Source organism: Nuphar pumila, chromosome 3 (genome assembly GCF_984573655.1).
Source record: "Nuphar pumila chromosome 3, dmNupPumi1.hap1.1, whole genome shotgun sequence".
In the NCBI taxonomy this organism is placed as follows: domain Eukaryota; kingdom Viridiplantae; phylum Streptophyta; class Magnoliopsida; order Nymphaeales; family Nymphaeaceae; genus Nuphar; species Nuphar pumila.
In genome coordinates this window covers 77,470,311-77,497,796 of record NC_143251.1, presented here as the reverse complement: position 1 = coordinate 77,497,796, position 27,486 = coordinate 77,470,311, and the positions used below count along the sequence as shown (strand labels likewise).

The 27,486-nt window shown below is 37.1% G+C and overlaps 1 protein-coding gene and 1 pseudogene across 2 annotated transcripts in view; both read right to left on the bottom strand.

Annotated features, from left to right (window-relative positions):
- Positions 1 to 1,662: 1,662 nt before the first annotated feature.
- The window catches only part of LOC149843060 (NADH dehydrogenase [ubiquinone] flavoprotein 1, mitochondrial), a 48,427-nt gene continuing 22,603 nt past the window's right edge, over positions 1,663 to 27,486 (bottom strand). For both annotated transcript variants that reach the window (XM_089999570.1, XM_089999571.1), the window contains one exon: positions 1,663 to 3,372. In XM_089999570.1, coding sequence (XP_089855696.1) covers positions 1,921 to 3,372 — 1,452 coding nt within the window. In that variant the 3' untranslated portion in view covers positions 1,663 to 1,920. The remainder of the gene's footprint in view (positions 3,373 to 27,486) is intronic.
- Positions 10,540 to 17,079, bottom strand: LOC149843061 (uncharacterized; annotated as a pseudogene).

Below are 27,486 nucleotides of genomic sequence, written 5' to 3'. Positions count from 1 at the left end.
AGACTAATATGACACTGAATTAGATAAACAAAAAAATAGAATAGTCTATTGAATATGCAAAGATAACTTGAGAACTATGCAATTCTTTTATAAAATAACTTGTTCATGCAACAAAATTTGAAAAATAACTTATTCAGCCATTAAATATGTGCTTACTAAAATATTCACCATTGATGATGTCTTAAACGCTCAAAAATCACTTATGAAGTATCGCGTGACAGAAAACAAGCAATAGCGCTGAAGAATTTTATCAAAAAATAGATGCCAAAAATTTATCGAAGAATTTGTTGGAAAAAACACATTCGAGAAATAAGGGTTGGGGACCACAAAAAACCTTGTTTGTGCGGATAAAAAACCTCAAATGCAAATCATCGCATTTAATGCTCGTATGGAGCTTCACAAAAATGTGGAGATTCGCATTAAAGTTTTGAGAAAATTGTGAATCTCATGCTACCTGTGAATGTTTGAAAAGTCTGCAAATGAGGTCACAAATTTTGCATATACGGAGGATGTTTGCAAATCATTTTGCAAAGGTCATGATGATGTTCGCAAATGAGTATGGACATTTGCAACTGATGTTTGTGAATGTCAACACACATTTGCAAAGCTCTTCGAAGTGTATTTAGTTAAAGGAGGTTTACAGGTTTTCTCCGTGAAGGTCGTACGATATCCACAAAGGTCATGTTGTATTTACAAAGCTCCTATAAGAGTATGAATGTCGGGGACATTTGCAACATTTATTTGTGAATATCATATTGTATTTGGAAAGCTCGTTGAGAAGTATTTAAGTGAGGTTCGCAGGTTATATTTGTGAAGGTTGTACCACTTTGCAAATATCGTACTGGATTTGCAGAGCTTGTTAGAGTATTTACTTAAGTGAGGTTCACAAGTTATATTCACGAAGGTTACATGGTATTTATGAATATTTACAAAAATTCCTTTTTATTGAAAGGTTGCGAACTTCTTACAGCCCACCTATATATCGTGCAAAACCCATATGCAGAGGGCAAAAATGTCCTAAAAAGTAAGAATCAGCCATTTTGATATGTGAGGAATGTCAAACTGATATGTATTTAAAAAAACGTGCCATTTTGCAAGGACAGTGCGATTATTTTCCGTTCTTTAAAAGAGTCCTTATTGTACCTTTAAAGTTATCATTAAACTTGTTTAAACGGAGACGTGGAAACTAGGATAAGCAAAGAGAACTAGGCGTGCTCTTGAATCATAAGATTTCTTGGATAAGCATTTGAATCATAAAGAAAAGCTAGCAATGTTGGCAAATAAATTCCCTTTTTGTAGTCAAGCTAGGCGTTGTCGTTGATGAGGTTGTTGTGCAGCTTAAACTTATGGTTTCCTGGCAATCAGTTTGTAGAGAACATAAACTGGCTGGAGGATGCGATTCACATGATGGAGCACTATGAGCATCATTCCTTACTACTGTTTTTTTCTTTTTATTCGCTAGTATCACAGATCATGGTAAATATAAGTCTATATTATAAAAAAACAGTATGTTGCTACTCATTTCAGCAGCCATGCCAAATCACATGGTCTTAGTTTTCCAAACATAAAAAGAAAACTGTGTTGTGCAGTCCACACTATATATGGAAATAGTAAATAGTATTAGAAATGGACTTCACAAAAAAAAAGAGATCAAAGAAGGCATGAAGAGCACCTTATCACATGCATTAGATCAATTGCATCAGTAATTACAATACAGACAATTGAAAAAGAAAAGAAAAGAAAAAACCCCGTTACACCAGAAAGGCCATCGGGAAGCAATTAAAATTTATCTTCATTTTATTCCACAGAATCCATGATTGTGCTCTTAAAATGCCACAACTCTCCGAAATGAAAACAGCACAAAAAGAGCAATGGATGATAATGACTGTTCTCTTAAAAATGCCACCTGCTTTATTTGACTCATGCAGCAGCAGCCTGCATTAGTTCTCTCTCTGCCCGCTCTCGAATCCGTCTTTCCAGTTCTGGTCTGAAATGACGGATGAGACCCTGGACAGGCCAGGCAGCGGCATCACCCAATGCACAGATGGTATGACCCTCAATTTGTTTAGTCACCTCCTGCAACATATCAATCTCCTCCAGCTTTGCATTACCAACCTTCAGTCTCTCCATGATCATCCACAGCCATCCTGTTCCTTCTCGGCATGGTGTGCATTGGCCACAACTCTCATGCTTGTAGAAGTATGAGAGCCTTGCAATTGCATCCACAACATCTGTAGATTTATCCATCACGATCACTGCTGCAGTCCCCAAGCCTGACTGCACCGCCTTAAGCGCATCATAGTCCATCAACACGTCATCACAAATATATTTGGGTAAGAGAGGAACAGAAGACCCTCCAGGAATTACTGCCAACAAATTGTCCCATCCACCTCTTACTCCCCCACAATGCCGCTCAATCAATTCTTTGAGGGGTATGCTCATCTCCTCTTCCACAGTGCAGGGCTTGTTCACGTGACCAGACACACAAAACAATTTCGTACCAGCATTGTTCTTTCGTCCAAAGCTAGCAAACCATTCTGGACCCCTACGTAGAATAGTTGGAGAAACAGCAACTGTTTCCACATTGGTGACTGTAGTGGGACAACCATACAGACCGGCATTGGCTGGAAAGGGGGGCTTCAGTCGGGGTTTCCCCTGTTTCCCTTCTAAGCTCTCCAACAGTGCAGTCTCTTCACCACAAATATATGCACCAGCACCAAAGTGGATGTGTACATCAAAGTCGTAGCCTGATCCACATGCATTTTTGCCCAAGAAACCTGCCTCGTATGCCTCTTTTCTTGCCTTTATAAGGTTCAACCTTTCATTTACATATTCGCCCCTTATGTAGATATATGCAGCACTTGCACGCATTCCTACTCCAGCGATCAAGCACCCTTCAAGGAGTTTATGTGGGTCATGACGGATAATTTCTCTGTCCTTACAAGTACCAGGTTCACTCTCATCAGCATTCACAACGAGATATGAAGGGCGACCATCAGATACCTTGGGCATAAATGACCATTTGAGACCAGATGGAAAGCCAGCACCTCCACGGCCACGAAGACCCGACTTCTTCATCTCATTGACAATCCAGTCAGAACCTTTTATCACCAGATCCTTGGTTCTGTACCAGTCACCCCTTTTCATGGCACCCTTAAGGAAAGGATCATGAAGACCATAGATGTTTGTGAAGATGCGGTTTTCGTCGTTAAGGCCACCAAAATGGGTTTTCTCAGGTGGTGGGGGTGGAGAGGGTGGTGGAGTGCTTGTTGCAGCTTGAGTGCTCAGTGATCGATGGGCCAATTCCCATTTCTGGCTGTAACAATGAATGAGGGTAGTCCTCCTGAGAGAAAGAAGGTTCCAAATGCGTCCCTGAGGAACCACATGATAAATGAGATCAATTTAGAACCAAAACACAATATTACATCAGTATGTGATGAAATAACACTATCAAGTCTAAAGAACTTGCAAATCAATTCAAAATTTAGCACCTATGCGAGATTTGTAGTTAGAATTTCAATCTTTATGTTGAAATATGCAACTGAGACAATTAGCAAAATCGCAATTTATTACTTTCAGTTACTAGGGTGGATAAGTGAAAATTTTGAAAGAAAAGGTCAACATACTGAAAGATGCTATAAGCTATGAACTTTCCTGTTGCCTCTTTGAGATTCCTTCTCATTTCTGTGTACGCATCTTCATTTTGATATCATCTTGCATATAATAGAATTCTACAACTTTTGCCAAGAATACTTGTTTAAGAAAAGCCATAAATAGAAGAAATGAGTAATTTTTTTTGTTTACAGCACCAAATACTAGTGCCACCAAACAGGATAATCATTTTAAACATTGAAATATTAAGATATAAGAGAGGCTTAGTTGTCAAAAGCGCTAGTCGGAGCCTACACGGAAGACACCTAAAAGGGCAGGACTAAGGCCTGGGCGGGACCAAAAAAATAAAACATCAAGAAAAGCAAAAATATTACAATAAATAGTTAAATTTAGTAACAAACATATTATTGTAATTTGTAACTATGGATGAAGTGTGTAATTCAATGTAACATGTTGCCAAATTTACGAAATTGCATAATATTGAACATACACCAAAACTTGAGGCACACCATTGTTATCATTGCAAAATTTTACTTTTGAAAGTCAAACTGACCTTTGAAAAAGATTTTGAAAATAACTCACCTCCGTTTTAAAATGCAGGATAATTCTGAAGAATGGGACTCGCTTGTCGGTACGAGGTTCAACCGTTTCTGACACCATAACTAGAAGTAATCGGACCAAGGATCAATCATGTGTTTTGCTTTGCTCAACTTGTCTAAATCGATGTTCTATTTCCTAAATGTACAAAGAATCAGGCATGTGCTATGAATTTTTGAAAAATGCAGATTGAAAGCATGATGTTTGCTTGGAATACTTGGAAAATACTTAGAAGAATTTGTAAATGAAGACATCTTGAAAAATCGTGAATTGCATTTGGAAAACTTTTTTGAAGAAAAGGAAAATCGATTTCTGAGGAAACCTTGAATTGATAAAGGGTGGGCGTGTAGCCCTGTCAAATATTTTCATGATGCGATCTAAACCTAAGTGAATGAATGAATGTAATTTTGCAAAAAAAAAAAAAATTGAAGGATTTGAGAAAAATCTTTGAGAAAAAGAATTTTTGTACCTTATAGAACTTAGATGAAATAGATTTTTTACATATCCTTGACTATGGCCACGAATATATATTGAATAATATCTCATTTAGTTCTAAAAGGGAAAAATACTTAAAAAGGTTTGGAAAGTGTGCTATGATTTCTAAAGATGCCTACGAGTGTAGGCCATTTGTAACTCAGAAAAAGATAATAAATTTGTGTTTTGTTCGTATTCTGACTATGGCGACAAATATGAAACTCACTGAGTTTATCAACTCCGTAGAAGCTAGTGCACGTGTCATTCATGTAGACCATGGTGAATTTGAATATGTATATGAATCATCATCCACCACACATTGACATGATTAAAGAAATAATAAACTATATGTAATGCGGCCTAAACTAAGCAGGAATTTAAATTCTTATTCCAAATTTACAATTTACATCACTAATTGAATTGAAATAAAAGGAAATACAATCTTGAATATCCTTGCAAAACTAGAAAACTTGTTAGTGAAGATATGTCGACTTTTCTGGATTTATCCAACAATATCTGAAAATTGTTGAATTTATCTGGATATAAGCCTTTTTCCATGTTTTCCTGAGATAAACATAATAAAAGCTGATATAAAATTGAATAAATAATAAAGATAAACAATTTTGAAATTTAGAATTTAGGAAAAAATAATAAAAATACCCCTGAAAACAAGACTATGGCCTTGAAATTAGGGTTTTCAGAAAAGATTTTGGTAAAACTTTGGATTTAGGGCTCAAATGGATTCAAATAAACACCAAATTGGGTGTGAAGCACCCTAGCATGATTATAAACATGATCAAACATTAAAAACATAAAAAAATTTATAAAAAATTTGAAATATTACAAAAATAGTGATTTTCGCCAATGTTTTACTCAAACCGGGACTCCGCGAGCACCCTGTTTTCATGATTTAATCAAATAATATATCAAATAAATTCAAAAAATAGTAAAAAATGATAGTTCTGATAAACCTAAAATTGAACTGCATTCAAAAAAATATGTTTTTAACATTATTTTAATATGAAAATTAAATAAAACCCTAAAATACGCGATTTTGCCCGAAGGCACGTACCTGTCACAGTGTCAGACCCGAATCGGGTATCCAACCACCATAGAAATTCATAAAAATTTACAAAGAGATATTAGACAAATAATTAAAGATTTTCCATTTTACAGATCGGAAAAATCATCTTCGGTTAGGGATATATTCTTCCGGCAATATACGCTTGATTCTAATGAATAAATAACGAAGTGAAATAAACACATCCGGTTTCGGGTACAGGAAAATATATCAAACTGTGTTCAAAAATTATAAAATTTTAGCAGATGATAGTAAACACAGAGATAAAGATATTCTTTTTTACGGATCATCGATTAAGGAGATATGATCTACACAAGTCGATCTAGAGTTTATACAATGCATAACAGGCTCTGTGAAACCGATTCTGATTTCTGATAGGAAAAATAGCAAACAGATATATAAAAATCTGAAAATTTTACAGGAAATACTAAACATGATAACGAACACACTGCAACTTATGGATCATCGATCAAATCTCCGATAAGGGGGATATCGTTTCGACAAGCCGCTCCCGATTTCACGTAACGTTTTCACAGTTCAAAAAGCATAGTTAGGTTTTCAATTTTTTTAACAGGGTTACAGAACCCAAAAGAATCCGATTTTTTATAGGAAAGCACTGGCAAACGCATGGATCAACCCTAAAAAAATTGTATTTTTTTTACAGAAAAACGAATATAAAATAACGTGATTCTAGCGTGCCCGAGATCGAGAATCACATATTATCGATAAAACATGAAAACCCTAATCTAAGCATGAAAAATAAAAATAAAAAACTTGCAAATAACATCACGAATTTGGATTTGATGTTTTAATGAATAGAATAAACATTAATATGATGAAATAAAATAAAATAAAAACAGGAAAAGCATGGTTGGAATTCGATTTAGCCTTCGAAAGAGGGATTCGACCCATTGAACGGGTGAATCTCATCTTTTATTCAGCATAAATATAAAAAATATGGATCTAAGCTATTCTAATAGATCAAGAACATAAAATACATCATGGTACAACATTAGATCATGTTCTTGAATTTTTTTATAGTTTTTGAACTAAAAGCATGCTTGAATCCAACAAATAAAGGGTGATAATGGTGAAATCAATTAAACAAAGCAATAAAAATTATTAAAATAACAAAATAAATTAAATAAAACCTTACCTTAAGGGGCTGCAACAATGGAGGAAGGTTGCTGGAGGAGAGGATCACGAATTTTTTAGAGGGTGAGAAAGCATGGGCTGGACCCCCTTTAGGTGCCCCTATTTATAGATTTTTTTTGGATTTGATTTAAGAAGAGTTCTAGTTTGTCTAAAATTTCCTTAATTGAATTAATTAAGGGGGGGCGGTTTTGGCTTGACTTTTCAACCCTCTTAATTATCTTAATTAAGTCCTAACTGAGCTAAAACAAAATCCAAATGTGGCACCACCTATTGTGGGCTCACATTTGATTTTAAAGGCTCTAATTTCAAGATTTTTTAAAAACAGGGTTTTAAAAGGTGAAAACAAAGGTTATATTTTGAAATTAATTTTGATTTTTCAAACTCCTAATCTAGTTGGGATACTAACTAACCCTAAGCTAACCCTAACTCTTTCAAATGTGGCGCCACTTAAGTGGGCCCCACTTGGCTTTTCAAAAAACAATTTTAAAACTTTAAAAACAAATATGTTAAAACGATGTTTTTCAGAAACTTCAAAAGGGACATCTAAAATAACTAATATTTTTTGTACTTTTGAAATATGAAAGATATAAAATGAAATGAAATTGAAAATTAGGGTTTTGCATCCCTGGAGGGTGGGTCCCGCTTGAAGAAAGTTGAAAACTGATTTAAAAATCAAGTTTTTGAAATAAAGGGTTTTAAGAAGGAAAGTTTTGAAAATAAAACTGAGGTTCTAAATCAATCAGAGTCCTAAATGGATTGAAACTCTTCCAGATGTGATGCCAACTGTATGGGCACCACATCAGGGTTTTGAAAATTGAAATAAATACTAAAAAGGGTTTTGAAACGAAGTTGAAATCATCAGATGAGAATCAAAAGTTTCGAAAACAGTCCTAAACGAACTGAAACTCTGGAATAGAGTCCTGAAATTTTAAAACTCTTAAATTTTGGGTTTTTGAAAGACAAACGAAGAGATTTTGAAAGACCTCCTCAGAGATTAGTGAAAATGAATAAAATATGAGATCAGGGTCAGAGTCCTAATCAACTGGGACTCTAAGATGGAGTCCCAAAATTTTGAAACTCTTAAAACTGAATCTGTTTTCGAAAAACAAGTGAGATAGGAGTAAAAAAAGGATATCAGAGTAGAGTTCTGGGCCGATTGAAACCTGAGGTAGAGTCCTAAATTTTTGAAACTCTACAATAAAGTCCTGAAATTTTGAAATTTGATTGTTTGAAGAATAAATGAAGAAGTATTTAAAAGATTCTGTCAAAAATGAAGTCAGGGTTAGAGTCCTGATCTAACTGAAACTCTGGAGCAGAGTCCTGATTTGACTAAAACTCTAGATTTTGACTTCTTTCGAAAAGTTTTGAAAGATTTTCTCGAAAACAAGTAAAAATAGAGATGGAAGACAGTCCTAGTCCGACTGAAACTCTATAATAGAGTCCTAGTTCGACTGAAACTCTAAGATTTTGGCTCTTTTGAAAGTTAGATGAGAAGGTTTTTGAAAACAAGTGAGAAACAGAAATAAAAAATGAAATCGGGATAGAGTCCTAATCTAACTGAAACTCTGTGATAGAGTCCTAGTCCGGCTGAAACTCTGAGATTTTGGCCAAAATGAAGAAAATGGACTGAGGATAAGACTTCTTCTGGTTTAAAACAGAAATGGGATTTTGAAAAAGGCTTAAAAATGTGAAAAGACAGTCCTGATCCAACTAGGACTCTGAAAAAATGAGAAATTTGAGAAATGAAGGAATCCAGAAGTGACACCACCTAGATGGATCTTGTCTGAGAACTAAGATCAGTTAAAATTGATTTTAAAATGAATCCAGATCATTTTGTAAAGAAAATATTTTGAAATAAAATCCCAAGGGTTGGCAAATGGCAAAACGTGGATTTAAAACCCAGGTATTGAAATTGATTTCGAAAGAAAAGTTTTAAAACTCGAATCTGGATTGAAAGATTTTGAAAAACAGGAGTGTTGGATCTCGAAAATGACATGCAATGCAATGAAATGACATGAAATGGCATACAATGATACAAAATAATGCAAAATGATATGAAATGAGATGCAAAAGGTAAACCCTAAATAAAGGATTTGAAATCCCGGACCCCTGGTAGAAACAAAGAATTGAATATTTTTGTTCAAAGGCAAAGATCGATGATTGAAATTGAGCCAAAATAGAGAGTAAATCTTGATTGTAGGATGAAATATTTGGATTTTGATGTAAAACTTGGGCTTTGAATAACCTTGGCTCGGGTGTCGACCAGATGGTTCTTTGAAGGCTTCAGAGAGTGGGTCCCAATGGCAGGAGGCAGGTGTTTGTGAATGACTGTGAAAATTTGGAGTGTTTGCAACCATGCAATTACTCTCTATACATACACACACATATATAGACACACAGAGAGAGAGAGAGAGAATGGAGATTATCCAGACCCTATTTCGTTAGGTCATTGTTAGGACACTCCAAAAATCATAGTTTTTAGATGTTTAATACTTGATCTGAACAATTAGACGTGTTTATGACGGTTGAATGCAGAATTAAGCCTCTTTATGCTCAGATGTGTATTTTAAAGAGGTAAAAAAAAGCATAGGTTGATACCATACTAAAATTTCATGATAAAATGTTCAGATTTTTTACATCAAATCATTTGAAACAAAGTTTGTTTCTCAACAAATAAGTATTGATAAACACATCTCATGGTTCAAATTGGGCATAAAACACCTAAAACTTTGATATTTGACCTGGTAAAGGTGAGATATTGAAGCATACCTACAAGACTACGGTATTGTGTGGGATCTCTATATGTTTCTCGATCCTGAGAACCAAGCTTATGATTAAGCACACTGGGAGTAGAAAGAGGTTTACAATCTTGCATTCCTGCCTCATCAAACAGATCCAAAGTATACTTATGTTGCGTTAACGACAGACGTTTACTTTGCCTATCGACTTCAACGCCCAAGAAATACCACAAATTGCCCAAATCTTTCATCTTAAACTTTTGATTCAGTAAAACTTTTGTGATTTCTATATGATCAATCGAGTTCCCAATAATGATAATGCCATCCACGTATATAAGAAGAGTGATTGATTACCTGAGGATCTTGGAAGATAAATAGAGAATCGTCCAAGTGAGATCAAATGAATCCATGCCTTTGAATTTCAAGGGAGAAACTATCAAAGCGGGAGGCCTGCTTTAACCCATAAATTGACCTTTGTAGTTTGCAAACATGTGTGTTGGGACTGTTTGCTGCAAAACCGGGAGGTTGCTCCATATACACCTCTTTTTTCATATTCCCAAGAAGAAAGGCATTTTTGACATCTAGTTGACTGAGGGGCCATCCATAATTGACTGACAAAGACAATTAATCGAATGGTGCCCATTTTGATCACGGGGCTAAAGGTTTCTTCGTAGTCTTGTCTGTATTCTTGTGTAAAGCCCTTGGCTAGTAGTCTCGCCTTGTGACGTTTGATGGATCCATCAGGTTTGTACTTTATCTTATAGACCCATTTAGACCCTACAACATTCTTGTCTAAAGGTCTGGGAACAACCATCCAAGCCCCACACTCAAGTAAAGCTGCTATCTCCTCATTCATGGTTGCCACCCATTTGGCTTAGATGCTTATAAAAAGGTGACAGGTTCATCCTGTTTTCCAATTTGAAAAATAAACAATTGCAATTCTGTGGAGAAGTTATGATAGTTGATCCACCTTTCGATGGGATGATGAATTCCTGCAAACTGCCTGGGTAGCACATCAAGTCTCTGATCATGGTTCATATTGTGTCGTGTATAGATAGCTCCTTTAAACTTGGCGACATCCAGAATAGTCCCTGTAATGATCTGTCTATCGGGCAGCGCATCCCGTTGTTCTTGTATATGTGGCTCATGATGTTCAACGGGTTGCATACGATCTGGCAAGATACTTTGTGCTCCTATATGATCAAATAGCTCAGCTGCAAGCCATGGCTGGTATTCTTCAACTTCTTTATTGCGGCCATCTGCACTCATTAGATCTCCCGTATTAGTCTCATCGAACACAACGTGTCGCAAGACCCCGAATGCAGTGAGTGATGGGGTCATAGCAGCGATATCCTTTGTATTGGTCAGCATATCCCACAAATTTGCATTTGCACACTTTATCCTTAAACTTGTTATGCTAAGAACTTTCAATATGAACATAACACACTCAGTCAAACACCTTTAATTCATTGTAATAAGGGTAAACTCCAAATAATGTAAAATAGGGAGATTGATTTTCTAAGAGCTTCATTGGCAGGCGATTTATAATTTATGCAGCAAAATGAAATGCTTTTGTCCATAAATTAAGAGGAATATAACTATTGTGTAGCATGCTAAGTGCACCTTCCACAATATGACGATGTTTTCTTTTTGCTACACCATTTTGTTGAGGTGTGTGTGGACAAGATATACGATGACTTATTCTGTTATCTTGGAGAAATTCAGTGAATTCTTTTGATAAGTACTCTCCCCCACCGTCACATTGAAAATCGTGAATTGTAGAAGAAAATTAATTGCAAACTAGAGCATGGAATGAGCAGAACAACTTAAACACCTCAGACTTATGTTTCATAAAATGGATCCACGTATATCTGGAATAGCTATCGATGAAGGTAACACAATAATGACTTCCAGATAAAGAAGATTGAGGAGCAGGTCCCAAAACATCAGAATGAATAATTTCAAAGGGACGGGAAGCTCTTTGATTTATTGAATTAAAAGGGATAAAATGGCTCTTACATAATTGGCAACTAGAACAAAGTGACACATCGAACTCAAGACAAAGACTGGACGTCGGGACAAGTCCTTTTGACACAAGTTTCTAAACAAAGGAACGATTACAATGAGCTAAACGACGATGCTAGATTTCTGGCTTATTACACTGAGAAAGACTAAAAACATTTTTAGATGACAATGGCAAGGCTGGCTGAGTGTTTGATGTGTTGGAGGAATCATTATGAGATTTCGTGTGTGGTTCAGCTTTCACAGGAAACAAGAAAAGAGACAGAGAGGGAGATGCACAATGGCTGGGGCGGCGCACAATCACTCGACCTCCAAGCCCTAAGCCTTATAAGAATGAGCAAATATACAATGAGACGATGTTACAAAAGTATTACAGGAATGTCATTAATGAAACAACATTGTGCATGTGTTTTATTTAACGTGCGTATGGATCTATATCCAGATCCATACGCATACTATATTTTAACACCCTCCCTCAAGTTGTACGTGGTTTTGGAGCATATACAACTTGCTCTTCAATAGCCAAAATTGACGTCCGGTTAACCCCTTGGTAAACAAGTCTGCCACTTGATCTTCTGTTCGAACATGACGTAGTTCTATCTCCTTCATCTCGACTTTCTGCCGTATAAAATATTGATCAATCTCAAGGTGCTTCGTTTTGCTATGCTGGATAGGATTACATGCAATGTTTATTGTGCTTTGATTGTCACATAGAAGAAATGATTGAATAATTATCTCCCTAAGATCACTCAATAAGTGTCTAATCCATGTAGCTTCTGCCGTGCCTGCAGCCATCGACCTGTATTCAGCCCCTGTACTCGATCGTACCACTGCCTTTTGTTTTCTGCTGCTCCAGGACACTAAATTGTGTCCAATATATACACAATATCCAGAGACAGATTGTCTCTCATCTGGATCTCCTACCCAATCTGTGTCTGTATAAGTGATGAGTTCATGCCCTCTATGCAGGTTATCGTTCTTGCGATAAACAAGTATGTCTCCTATAGTTCCTTTTAAATAGCGTAGAATGCGCTTCACAGCTTCCATATGACCTTTCGTTGGTGCATGCATAAACTGGGATACCTGATTGACAGCATAAACTATATCAGGTTTGGTAAAGGTCAAGTACTATAACATCCCCACGAGGCTTCTATACGTTGTAGGGTTGACACAAAGATGGTCATCTTCAGAGCTCAGCCTTTGATGTAATGAGGTTTGCAATTCGTCATTCATGCTCTTTCCAGAAGATCAAGAGTGTATTTTTTTTGCATGAGTGTCAATCTGTCTTGTTGTCTGTCAACTTCCACACTACCTCAACTCCCCTAAATCTTTCATCTTGAAAGTTTTCATTAAAAACTGTTTCACGTCTTGCACATGATTATCTGAACTCCCAGTGATCACAATGTCATCAACATATATAAGAAGTATAACAATGTTTGTCTTTTGGTAAATAAAGAGTGTGATCCAGAGAGCATCTTCTAAAACCATAGCTTTGAATTTGCATGGAGAAACTTTCAAACCAAGAACAGAACGCATGTTTCAACCCATACAGAGATTTCCTTAGTTTGCACACCCAAACAGTAGGATCCTTCTCGGCATAACCAGAAGGTTGTTCCATATACACTTCCTCCTTTAAAGTTATATGCAAGAATGCATTTTTAACATCCATCTGGCTAAGCCTGCATCCTCGATCGACTGCTAGGGATATGATGACACGAATTGTACCCATTTTGACTACCGGACTAAAAGTTTCATCGTAGTCTTCACCATATTGTTGTATGAATCCCCGAGCAACAAGTCGCGCATTATATCTGTCAATACTTCCTTCGGGCTTATACTTTGTTTTATAAACCCATTTTGAGGCAACTACATTCTTTCCTTCTGGCCGAGGTACTATTTCCCAAGTCTGGCACTCATAAAGTGCTTCCATTTCTTCATTCATAGCTTCAGTCCAATGATGGGATTGAAGAGCTTGATTAAAACAAGTGGGTTCATCCTGTTTTGTGAGCTGAGACATAAACAACTGGAAATCAAGGGAAAAGGTCTCATAACTCACCCATCATTGAATAGGATGCCTAATGTGTGACGGCCTTTGAGTCGGATCATTGGCGATGCTTTCCACATTCCTTAGCTCTGTATTTTTGTCCTGTCTAGTGCAAGGTTTTAAAACCCGTGACTCGGGACTCGACTCGTTCTTTATTGACTCGTGACTCGGCGGGTCAACTCGGTGACTCGGACCGGGTTTTGTTAACTTTTGATTTTAAAATAAAAACAATATATAAATTATCATTTAAACATATAAAGGTTTGTAGAATGACTTAATTACTAGTTTAATTGATTAATAAGTAAAATAACATCAAGTAAAACTAAATCTAACTTATAATTACTCATCTAATAGCAAGAAATCGAACAACCAAGCAAAACAATAATTCAATATTTCAATAGAAATAAGCCCTAAAGTAAAGTTAAGTTAAAAACTTACAAGAGTAAGAGTAAAAACTAAAGTAAAGATAACCTTACTTGAGCAATATGCAATGCATCTCAGCAATCAACTTTCGCATCTCAGCAATAACCATACTAGACCCATGGTCATATAACAAAATTACAAAGTTCATAAGTATAAAGTTAATAATCATAACACAATGACAAAATCAAATTTCAAACATCCAAAATTCATCCACTTTTACAAAATATATCTCAATTCTCAAGTCAAGAGTCAAATCTCAAATAGAGGTGAAGTGCTATTATTTGGAACTTCATTTGAATCAATTCTTGAGTTGGAAGTAGAAATTAATGGCTGAATTGGAGTACTAGTGGTTGCATTTTCCCTTGCATCTTCATCTTCAACTCCATCACCACCTTCATCATCAATAAGATTAGCTTCTTCAATGTTTTCAACTTCCATCTCCAAGTCCCTTAAGAAATCCTTCATTAAATAAAATATGACACATTTGAGTTAGCATGCAATAGAGAAAGACAAAAAACTAAATTAAAAGAATTTTAATCAAGTTAAAATATCAAACAAACTTTTATGGTTTTACCTCATCTCCATCTAAAACTCCTTCTTGCATGACCCATTCATCCATTGGTGTTTGCAAATATATATTGTCCAAAGAAATTGGGTCAAGACGTGTTTTCTTTAATTGTTTTTCTCTCAGACGTAAATTATAGTGGACAAACACTAAGTCATTAAGTTTCTTTTGAGCTAATTTATTTCTTCTCTTAGTGTGAATTTGATCAAAGGTACTCCAATTTCGTTCACATCCAGATGAAGAACATGTTTGACTAAGTATACGAATAGCAATTTTTTGGAGATCGGGGGCACATATTCCATGCATTTTCCACCACATTGTTGCATAAAGCCAAAACACACAAAAATGTAAAGTTGATTAAAGAAATATTCTTTTTCACAACACAACAATAATGTTAAAGATAGATCACATGGCTTGTGCTCATCTCTAGTCATAACAGCTATAGAAGTACTAAAATCTGCAATTGCATCTTTAAATAACTCAAGTTGCTTGCATGCTCTTACTCTAGCTGAAATATTTGGCTCCAACTTCTCAATACATTTAATTAAACCACGCCTTACTTCAGGATGCTTTGTGAATTGCATGAAATAGTGCAAATAGTCAAATACATTAAAATGATAATTGATAAAAGAAAGTTCATATTCAAAATTTAAAATAATTAATAAAAAGATATAAACAAATACATACCTTAGAAAATTGTGGACTATAGTGGTATTTTGGATTGAGATAGTATGTTGTTGCATGAAGAGGGTGATGAAGTTGATTTTCCCAACGATTGTCAATTATTTTCCAATAAGGTTATACTTTTTCTCCTCATTGTCATGAATTTCTTTTATAGCCTCTTTGGCTCTATCCATAGCTTCATAAAGATAACCCATTGTAGGATTTTCTTCTCCATCAACCATTCTTAAAACTTTGACTAGAGGTTCTATAGTTTTAACAGTTGATTCTACGACTCTCCAAAAATTACTATTCAATATAATATCCTCCATCTCTTTTCCCTCAGCAAATGATGAATATTTTGAATTGTTTCATTCATCTAATGCCATCATTTTTCTAAGACCACTTCGATGTTCTAGCAAAGATTGAAGCGTGATAAAATTAGTGGCAAATCTTGTAGTAACCGGTCTTAGAATTTCTTTCTTATTAGAAAATTGAGTCCTCATTAGGTTTAAAACAAAAGTATGATTGTAAATGAACTTCGTGATCCTTTTTCCTTTTTCCACACATCCAGCTATGCTTTTTATCTTAGACAAATCTTCAAGCATGAGATCTATGCAATGAGCTGCACAAGGAGTCCAAAATATGGTCTTCCTCCTATCCTCCAACATCTTTCTAGTTGCTTGATAGTTGGCTGCATTATCTGTGATAATCTGCGATTTTTCAATTTCAAAACATTATTAACATACTCAACAAATTATAAATATCAATGTTCAATAGAAAATTTCAAAAGAACAAAATGATATACCTGAACAACATTCTCTGCACCTACTGTTTCCACCACTTTATCAAATAATTTTAATAAATTTTCTCGATTCTTCACGATACTTGTTGCATCAACTGATTTCAAGAAGTAAATGCCCCTTGGGAAATGAACCAAAAAATTTATCAATGTCCTTTGTGTTGCATCTTTCCAACCATCAGCCATAATAGAAGAACCCATTTCAGCCCAAGACTCCTTGTATTCTTTGAAATAATCATCAATTTTTTTAATTTCTTCTTGTAATAATCTTCCAGAAATCTCATCTGAAGAAGGCGGCTTCAATCCCATTACTACTGAGGAACAAACTTCAATCATCTTCGTAAAGTAAGGAGAATTGGCTGCGTTGAAAGGAATGGTTGAATGATAAAAAAATCTCGCAATAGCTGAACATAACATATCTCTAGCTTTTCTATCCAAAGTTGTTTTTATTCCAAGTTGTTTCATTGATGGAGACCCTGCCTTCACTTGAACAAAAGCATCAAGATTATGCTTTTGGGCATCATTCATCAATTTTTTTCCCTTTATATATATTTTCTCAGAAGACTCATCACTTTCATCTGACAAGTCCATATCATTTACTTCAACAAAGGAATCAATCTCATTTACAATATTTTTCTTATATAATTTGTGTTCCTTCAATGACTTCAAATTCTTACGATTTTTTTTCCTTACAGATTCTTCGACTTTGTCGCATGGTTTCACCTCTCCTTTAATACCAGCAAGATGATATTTAAGTTTATTAATGCCACCACTCATTTGTTTTGTACACCAAGTACATTGTACCCTCTTCTTTTTTTTATCAAGAGGTAACCCAAAATCCCACACAGGGTCCTTTCCCTTAGTAAATGTTGTACTTGGAGTCCTTGAAGATCCTTCTTCTAACATTTCTTTAATGATTTGATAAATCTAGAACTGTTAAATTTGAAAAGTTAAAAACATAGATAAGGTTAGTAGATTATGCACAAACCCACCAAGGAAAGTTAAAAACATAGATACGATTAGTCCAACCACTCTCGATTTTCATTGTAGAGCAGTCCAAACCCACCAAGGAAAGTTGGTCAACCCAATTTTTATTACGGATCAGTCCAAAGACTCCAAACCTATCAAAGAAAATCAGTGAACTGTAACCTGAAATCGATTGAGGTTCGGTCCACATGAATCCTCAAATCGATTGCAAAACAGATTTACAAGTGGGTCAAGACTCAAAACTGCACATGATCCCAAAAGTCCATGCACACATAAAACTATACATGGTACACTACATAATGCACACAAACTGAACATTGTATATGCTCATCAGCATAAGCAAGTTATCATTTTTTTTTACTATTAACACTAGCATGATCAAGTTATCAACAACAAAAAAAACCATTAGTGCATGCTTTGTTGCCAAAAATAAATAAATTATACAAGGAGAACCCAAAATCGAAACCAAATCAGAATCCTAAAAACTTGTACCCGTTACCCAAAACCGACAGATTTGGACTTTTCAGAAATCATGCCCCTTGGTCTCTAATATTCTTCATTAATTGTTTTTGTGTTCCTTGGTCTCTGAGAGTCTGAAGAGAAAATTTTGTTACATGGCAGGCACTCATTTGTTCACAGCCTACATTTTGGAACTCTTACAGCCTTTCTGCCATGGAATTGGACCACCTTGATATGACTGATCAAGTAGATGACGAAGGCTCAAGCAATAGTCAACCGAATCAAAATAAAATTTAAGGTTGAACTCACTCTCTGGTTGTCCGAAGTTCGAACCAGATAAAAAGGCCAAAGTCATAACCTTACAAGGCTCTCTGTGGTCCATTTGCAACTCCAAGTTTGGGGCCTTGTAAAACATTCATTTGTCCCACGCTCCAGTGTAATGAGTGCATACAGCATACATACCTTCACAAAACTCGCTGGAAAATCTTGCCGAAAATTCTCACAGCGGCAAAAAGAAACACAAGGGGAAAAATTGAAAAAACATACCTAGTGGCGTCGGAAAATCTCGTTGATGCACTATTTTTGCTAGAGAAGACGTGTTGGAGCTGCGACGACGCCTTACTATTCAGTATTCACCGTCGATGTGCCTTCGTCGGCGTTACTGTTCACACCGAAGTTACTGTTCGCGATGCAAATACAAAACGCAAAAAAATAAACACAATGGCAAACCACGCCCGAGTTACTGTTCACGCCGGAAACTCCTTTCCGACGTCGCTGTTCACGTCGGAGTTCTCGTCGAATGGCTGGAGCTGCAGCAGCACCGCACCTTCTCAGCTTCTCCTCTCTTTCGTCGAGGGTTGAACAGTGAAGACCTTAAGGGTTTTCGTTAACAACTTAAAAGGTAAAAGAAACAAATATTGCAAAATTGCCATTAACACGAACCGTTCGATTCTATTTGACTCGTGACTCGGCCCGAGTCGCGCGAGTCCAAGCGATCCCTCCAGCGAGTTTTGTAAAGCCGAAAACGACAGCACTCGCCCGAGTTCAGCATGACTCGTGACTCGACCGAGTCAGGCCGAGTCAAGCTCGAGTCTTGGCAACCCGAGTTTGCCTTGCCGAGTTGACTCGTTGGAGGGCCGAGCCGAGCCGAGTCAACGAGTTGACTCAGCGAGTTTTAAAACCTTGGTCTAGTGTATATATGTCCAGAGAAGCGTTCTACTGGGGGGTGGCTCAACTGGAGATGATTCAACATGCATCTGTGAGTCATTCAACTCCGTATTCAAACCGAAGGAAGGACAATTCGCCTGACATGTTTCTCCTGTATTAGCAAAAAGATTTGTGCTCATCCATGGATCATATACCTCTACTTCTCGAGATGACAACTCTTCAGAGTCATTGACCTGAAAATTTTGTTCATCAAAAACAACATTCTTGGAGGTCCTAATACGTTTTGTAGTAGGGTCATAGCATCAATAACCTTTATATTCATCCGCATATCCAACAAATCTACACTTAACGGCCTTGTCCTGAAACTTATTTCGGATAGATGAATCAATATGTACATAACATACACAACAAAAAACACGCAGCTCATCATAAGAGGGATGTTGCCCAAATAAAATATAATAGGGAGATTTCCAATCTAGAAGTGACATAGGAAGACGATTTATAACATGAACAAATGTGTGAAAAACTTTTGTCCAAAGACTAACGGGCACATTGCTATCATGTAACATGCTCATCGCACTCTCGACAATATGCATGTGTTTCCTCTTTGCAACCCCATTTTGTTGAGGGGTACGAGGGCAAGAAACATGTTGACTTATTCCTTTATCCCGAAGAAAGGCAATAAACTCGTTCGATTAATACTCTCCTCCACCATCGCATTGTAAATGCACAATATCACAAGAAAACTTTGTTTTGACCATCGAATGGAATTCCCGAAATATTTGGAAAACTTCAAGATTATGTTTCAAGAAATATATCCAAGTATAACGGGAATAACAGTCAATAAAGATAACATAGTAACGACTGCCAGAAAGAGAAGGAATAGGTGTGGGTCCCCAAACATCGGAAAAAATAATTTCAAATGGCTTTGAAGCCCTTTTATTAATAATATGAAACGGAAGAACATGGCTTTTGTAGAGTTCGCATGAGGAACATTTATTATTATTATCTAAAAATGAACATAAACTAGACTCTGGAAGAAGACCATCAGATACAAGATTTTCAACAAAGCCCCGACTACAATGTCCCAAATGACTATGCCAAATATCTGGCTTATTACAATGATATGAATTAAAAACTTCCAATGAAGGGAAAAACAAAGACTCTGAAGGCGAAGACACTGAAGAATGCTTGGACGACTTCAACTGGAGGACTGGGACTGAAGGTGAAGACACTGAAGGAATCTCCTTGAAGACGTACATGTTTCTTTGTGGCTCCCCCTTAGTGAACGTCTCCTTCGTTCGTAGATCATTAACATAAATAGAAGAGAGAATAAATTCGACGAAAGAATTCATATCGTCAACAAGTTTAGCTACAGAAACAATGTTCTTTTTAATATTAGGAGCAAGAAGGACATTGGACAAGTGAAGTGATGACTTTGACATAGGAATATGTGCACTGCCAGTAAGTGATAAGTTTCATCTCCTGTAACTATACTACTTTTTTCAAAATAAGGCAATAAGTGAGATAACTTACCCGCAATACTCGTAACATGGGTGGCAGCACTGGAATCAACATACCACTCGCCTTGTTCATTTTGCTTGATCGTCATCTGTGACAATGCTGATAACAAAAGTTGTTTCACATCTGTAGATGACGCTTTCGTGTCCACAGTAGTAGCTGACTTATTTTCAATTTTGTTTATTTTTCCTCTATTCTGTAGATTAAACCAACAATCAGCTTTCACATGTCCTCTTTTGTTACATAAGAAACAAGTGGGCACTCTCCTCTGATTCCCTGTTTTAAAAGCACCTGAAATATTAGGTGTAGGCAAGATACCATGTCTTCCCTGCCCAAAACGTCTGCGGCCTCTGCCTCCTTGATGCCCTCCATTCCCTCGTCCAAAACCTAAAACCTACAGAAGTGTACATGGCCAAAACTGAATGAGAACGAGTTGTTTCATTTCCTTCTGCCCTTTGTTTCATAATCATCTCATGCTGGAGAAGTTTTGCTTGAAGATCGTCAAAGGTGGGCAAGTGAGGAAGGCATGACAAAGTTGTGGTAGAATTCAACTTTCACTTTGGATCTCAGACTTCAGATCCAAATCCATTTTAGGATCCAGAACCGAATCTTACGTTGGATCTCAGATCCAATTCCATTTTAGGATCCAGAATCCAATTCTACTTTGGATCTCAGACTTCAGATCCAAATCCATTTTAGGATCCAGAACCCAATTCTACTTTGGATCTCAGACTCCAGATCCAATTCCATTTTAGGATCAAGAATCCAATTCCACTTTGGATCTTAGACTTCAGATCCAAAATTCCATTTCGGATCCAAAATTCAATTCCATCTTTGGATCTCAAATTTCAGATCCAAATTCCATTCCAAATTTTGGATCCAATTCCATCTTGGATCTCAGATTTCAGATTTAAATCCCATTTTAGAATTCAGACTGTGGATTCAAATTCTATCCTGATTTTCGGATTTCAAATCCAATTCCACTTTCAAATCCCATCTAAACTTCTTAAATCCACTTCTATTTTTAAAATTCCATTCGGATTGCTCAAGTTCAAATTCCATCCTGATTTCCAACATTAAGTCTAGAAATTCAAATTCCACTTTAAATATTCATTTCCTCTCCTGAATCCAAGTTTGAAATTCAAATTCAAAGTCCATTTCTGACTTTGAAGCTTCATTTCTTTCTCACTCATCTTCCAATCATTCTTTTCAAAATTCAAAGATTTATTTTCCCAACTCTAATCATTTCAAAGACTTAGAATTTCAAAATATCCTCCCTGATCTATCTCAAGTTCTAAGTTAGATTTTCCATTCAGAAACCATTTCTTCACTCCATTATCAAGTTTATTTCAGAACACTAGGAGATTTTCAAAACCATTTTTTTCGAAAAGAGCATTCATCCTGGCATTGCACAAGCATGATTCTTTGTACATTTAGACTTAGGATAAATTCTTAGTTAATATTTAGGCAAAGCAAAAAGGCATAAATTTGATCCTTGGTTCGATTACCCCTGGTAAAGGCGTCAGGAACGGTCGAACCTCGTACCGACGAGCGAATCCCGTCTCTCCATTTTTCAGCAAAATATTTCAAAACGGAGGCGAGTAAATTTTCTAAATATTTTCAAATCAAGGTCAAGTGAGACCCCTCAAAAGAGTTTCTCTCTCTCTTCTTTCTCTTTTCTCTTCTCTCTTTCTTTCTGTCTTTTATTTTCTCCCTTCAAAAAGGAGAAAATAGGGATTAGAAAGTTAAAGAGAAGGAAGAGAGAGAAATCACAAGAGGAAAAATTTTGCGATGATCACACTGAACCATAGAGTTAGGATTAAGGTCCTACGAGCCATTTCAAATATTGCATTTAGAGTCAGCCTTTAGGGAGTGTTGTGTGCGCATCCTTGTTTGTGCAGCTTGGATTATGCGATGTTTCCTTGTATTCTTCTATATATCAAACCTTTTTCCAAATCCTGGGTATATTATTCAAAATTTTCCCTTATTTTCAAAAAATCCCAGGTGTATATTTTTCCTTTACCTATATTTCTTTTCTCTTTTATATCAAATCTTCTTTAAAAAACCCTGGAAATCCCTTTTCTAAATTCCCTTGATCTTTCAAAATTTCCAGGATTTGTGTCTATCCTCTTTTCTTCAAGAGTCTATCCGTAAGTCCTGCATTCTTATCTAAATCTCCTCATTCTTCTTTGCCTCAGTATCATTTCCGATGGCGTCCAATTCCCTTGATGATGTCTTTCCCAGAGATCATGTCTTCTATCAAATAAGGGATGGAACCCCAGATCATCGGGTTATCCAGTCTCATTCCTTCTTCCCTTGGTGGTATTATTCTTGGTTCGCCACCTTCTCGCGTATGTTCCCAGACCACTTGGATGATTGTGGATTGGAAATGGCATCAGCAGTAGGCAAGCGAACCATCAACGACAGCCTGATTCAAGCTATGGCAGAATGGTGGAATCCACGTACCTGCACATTTTGGTTTCCATGGGGAGAGATGACTCTACTAATGGACGAATTCAGTGATATCATGGGATTTCCAAAGCCAGTTGGTCAGCCAGATGATCCGGTCGAGCAACAGTTCCTGATCAACGTCAAGGGGATAGACGTTCGAGAAGCATTAGCCAGGGCAACAGGGAGCAGATCTTGGCCCCTCACTGAGATCAATGGAAGTCAGTTCATCGACCTGTTCGGACTCTATCGCAAGTATGGAGCCTACGAGGAAGTTGACACCTTGTCTCGAGCAGCGAAAGAAAGAATCCAGCATGCCATGGTCCTATGCAGAGTGGATTAGCATTCTTCCAGGACGGTCAGAATTTCATTGATGTCAGAGTCGCCCAACTCTTTCAAAGATGGGGAAGCAAGCAAACCCGTCAACTTTCAGTTTCCATGGCAGCTTTAGCTTTTCTCTACTGAGGCTTAGCTCGTTTCGCCCTTAGAGAGACCATTCTGGTGGAAGGATGCACTTACGCTCTACAATCATGGTTCCTACAGCATATGCCATCAAAGGCTAGTTCCTTCAGGTTCAACAGCAAGAAGCCGAAGTCTGCTATTCAGTACCGAGCTTTGATCGAGAGTTTGCATCAGAAAGAGATCCTTTAGGATTACTTCGACATGCGAGAGTCAGTTCCTTGCTACACTTATGCTTATAGCAAGTGCTACAGATTGCTTGGCCTTTTCTTCTGCATCGACTATCAGCTAGAGAGGTGTCTCAGACAGTTCTCGCAGCGGCAGATCCGTGTCAACACTCGCTTCCCGGCGGGCCACATGCCAGAATTCGATCTGCAGTCGTATCAGTGGTCTGGGGCATACCATGTAACCAAATACACTTGGGACTCCTTCATTCTTTTGTTTATATTTCCTGGACCCAATGTATCTTCTGAATATCGAGAATGGTGGCAAACTGTCTGCCCACCTTCTCTTTGTATTTAAATTTGTCATCAATAAAGTTCAACTTTATTCTATTTTAAAGCTTTTTGGACCAAAATTTTATTTTATGGCACCAATGTTCACGATTCTCGTGACGACCTCATCCCTAGCGATGGGACATTCCTCTTAGTCTTCTTCAAAAGTCTCTTATCATGATGGACGACCTCGCCTAGGTAACAAGGCGCATTTTCCGTTATCACAAAAATGGCAATGCAATTATCACAAGCTTTGTGGTGACTCGATCCCTGGTGATGGGATAACCTGTTTAATCGTCTATCAATTCCTCCGTTTTCATTTTTTTTCAAAAAGTTTGTCTGTGCTCTAACCATTTCCTTATTCTACAAAAATCATTGGCATTGTCAGAATGGTTCAGACAAGAGCTGGAAAGGAAACAACCTTTCAGCACAGCGACAGCGAGATTGAAGCAATGGACTCTCCCAAGTCAATCAGAGGGCAGGGTCAGAGCAAAGACGATGATATCGATCCCGCCATGTATGGTCTATTCCAGAAAATGATGGCTAGAATGATGTCAGAGCAAGCTGAGGCCAGTCTGAAGAAGGTTGTTCCTAAGAGCAAATTGAAGAAGAAAGCTGTGAAAAAGCAAGTAAGGATTGTCAGAAAGAAGATCCAGCCTGACACCACTTCTAAGGAATCAGAGTCAGCCGAGGAAGAATCAAAAGAGAAAGAGCAGTTTGTCTATAGTCAAAATCCTCCGCGGCAGTTCGTGAAGATCACTGCAGAGCCCGAATCTGTGAACAAACCTATTCCAGTTGAGGATCCAATGCACGAGCAAATAAGAGAAATGACTCGCGCAATTAAGGATATTCAGGCCAAGAGCAAAGGCAAGTAGACCTATTCTGGCGAAGATTTCTATAACGGCCTAGACGGGAATGATAATCTGGAAAATCTCCCTCGCAAATTCCTCAAGTTTGACGGAACAGGCAACCCAAAGGCTCATTTGGCCACATTCAATGTAGAATGCGGTCATTTCAAGAAAGACAACAGAGCTCTATTCATTTGCTTTCCTCGCAGCCTAGAAGGTACAGCGACCATGTGGTATGCAGACCACATTAACCCTATCTAACTATGAGAGTTTGGTAAAGTCGTGAATCTTTTCATTGAGTGCTTCATGTTCAACATTGAGGCCTCACCAACTCTCAACCATCTGTACAATCTGAAGCAGAATGAGAACGAGAGAGCTGGCGAATTCATCCACAAGTGGAGGAGCACCTGTAACAAAATGAAAGTCCCCATCCCAGAGGAACATGCCCTGCAAATTATTTTGAACAACTTCGCTCAGCCTCTGAGAAATCTAATCTCTACATCTTTGGCAAAGTCCTTCATTAAGCTGATTGAGAGAGCCAAATGACTCGAAAGAGGGCTGGACAACGACCTCTATGAAGGTTACCCATTCTACGGAGTTAAGCCCAGTCGAAGGTAATACTTCAGGTAGAAAAGAGGGAATACTTTCAAAACAATGTGCATCATTTTCAATTATTTTGAATCAACAACAATTTTCAACATTTTGACAATATTTTCTAGCTATCCTGGCATGAAGCGAGAGCTTGAGGTTCATCTTTGGCGCATCCTGACACCATCCCTTTTTAGGACTTGATTACGGGAGTTTTCAAGATTCCTTCCCTTCTTTGGTATAATTTGAGTGCCTGGGCTCTCATATTCGCATACTTCCCTGTGTCCCCACTGTCCCACCATAGACAGTCCAATTTCGACTTGAGGTTAAGCCACCAATTTCAGCAAAAGGCAATTTCAAAAGTTAATTAGTCTCAGCAATGAGGCACCCAAAATCAAATCCCTTTTTAAACTTTAGGGACCCCAATTTCCTTCCTTTTGCAAAAACCCTATCGGATTCATTGTGCGGAAATCCGAAGGTTCCATCACGGTCTCTTCTTTCGAGGATCCCGTCCATTTTCTTCCCAATCAGGTTAAGGATATAAACCTGGGCCTCCTTTGATGAGGTATTTCATTTCCACCCAATCAGGTCAAGGGTACAAACCTGAGCCTCACGTGATGAGGTATTTCATTTCCCAATCAGGTTAAGGGTTAAGCCTGAGCTTCGTTCCATACGAGGTATTTCCCGTCCCATCCAGGTTAAAGGGCAAAACCTGAATCTCATTTCTTTTTGAAGTAAAATTTTGTCCTTATTCTCCATTTCATATCTAATATCATCATTTGAATTAATTCTTTCATACCCAGTCAGATTCATCTAACTGGGGCATTTTTATAATCCAAATTCGGTGTGTTTTCTTTGCCACTAAGCTCGGCTTTCAACCGGCTTAGTAGCAAAGAGGGGCATCTGTAAACACCCCAAATTTTCACTCTTATCCAGTGCTTACATTTCATGTGTCATTGCATATCATTGCATGCATTCGGCATACCATCTCATTGCATTGCATAGCATTGCATGTCATTGCATCTCATTCTTGAGATCCAGCACTCCAGTTTTTAAAACATTCAATCCAGATTTGAGTTTTACAACTTTTCTTTCAAAAACAATTTTAAAACCTGGGTTTTTATTCAACATTTTGTCATTTTCCAACCCTCAAAACCTTATATTTTGAAATACTTTCTTAGAAAACGATCTGGATTCATGTTAAATTCAAATTTCAATCGATTTCAATTCTCAGATGAGACCCATTGAGATGGGGTCGCTTCTGAATTTCTCTATTCATCAAATTTCTCAAATTTTTGAAAGTTTCAGTTCGATCAGGACTCTGTCCCAGAGTCCAAATCCAGTCAAAAATCTGTTTTGAAGTCTGTTTACTTCCATCTTCAGTCTTTTTCGGTTGTTTTCAAAATTTAGGTCATTTTACAGAGTCCAGTTAGTTCAGGACTCTATTTTAGAGTTCGGTCGAGTTAGGAGTCTAACCCTGACTGTGTTTTCTGACTTATTTCATCATTTCTCGATAAAATCTTTCGAAAATTCTTTCATTTAAATTCTAAAATTTAAAATCTCAGAGTCTTAAGAGTTCAGGACTCTAACTCAGAGTTCCAGTTCGCTTGAGACCCTATTTTCAAAGATCTTGAATTTCAAATGTCGATTTTAACCCTTTTTCAAAGCCATTTTCAGTGTTTATTTCAAAATTTCCAAAATTCGATGTGGGCCCACTCAGTTGGCACCATATCCAGAGGAGTTCTGACTCAGTTAGAACCCTATGACATTTCAAAACTTTGAATTTCAAGTTTGCTTTTGAAAACTCCTTCAATTTCAAGTTTAAAATCGCTTTTTGGAAAAAAAAGAAAAAAACTCAAGTAGGGCCCACTCGGGGTGGCGCCATATTCGAGTCAGTCAGGGCTAGACTAGGGTTAGTTGATGTCTTGGTTAATGTTAGAGGTTTAGAAGAGTCAAAACCATTTTGAAAAACTCATTTTGAAAGTTAGTTTTTAAAACTAGTGTTTTTAAAGGTTTTTAAAGGTGTTTTAAAAAACCAAATGTAGAAAATGCCAAGTGGCATTACATTTGGGGATTTTTTAGGAAAGTCTAGGGGTTAATTAGGCATTAGTTTAGATAAGTTAGGTTAGGGGTAGTTAGGTCTTTCCACCCAAAAATTGCCCCCCCTTTAGAGAGTCCAAAAATTTTCAATTTCTTTTAATTTTTAACCTAATTTTTTATTATAAAAAGGAGCATAAGGGGGTCGATTTTCCCAACTTGCTCTCCTTGGGATTCTTGGAGTTTCTCTCTCCTCTCCAGCCCTTCCTCCATTGCTACAACTCCAAGGTATTTATTTCTTTTAA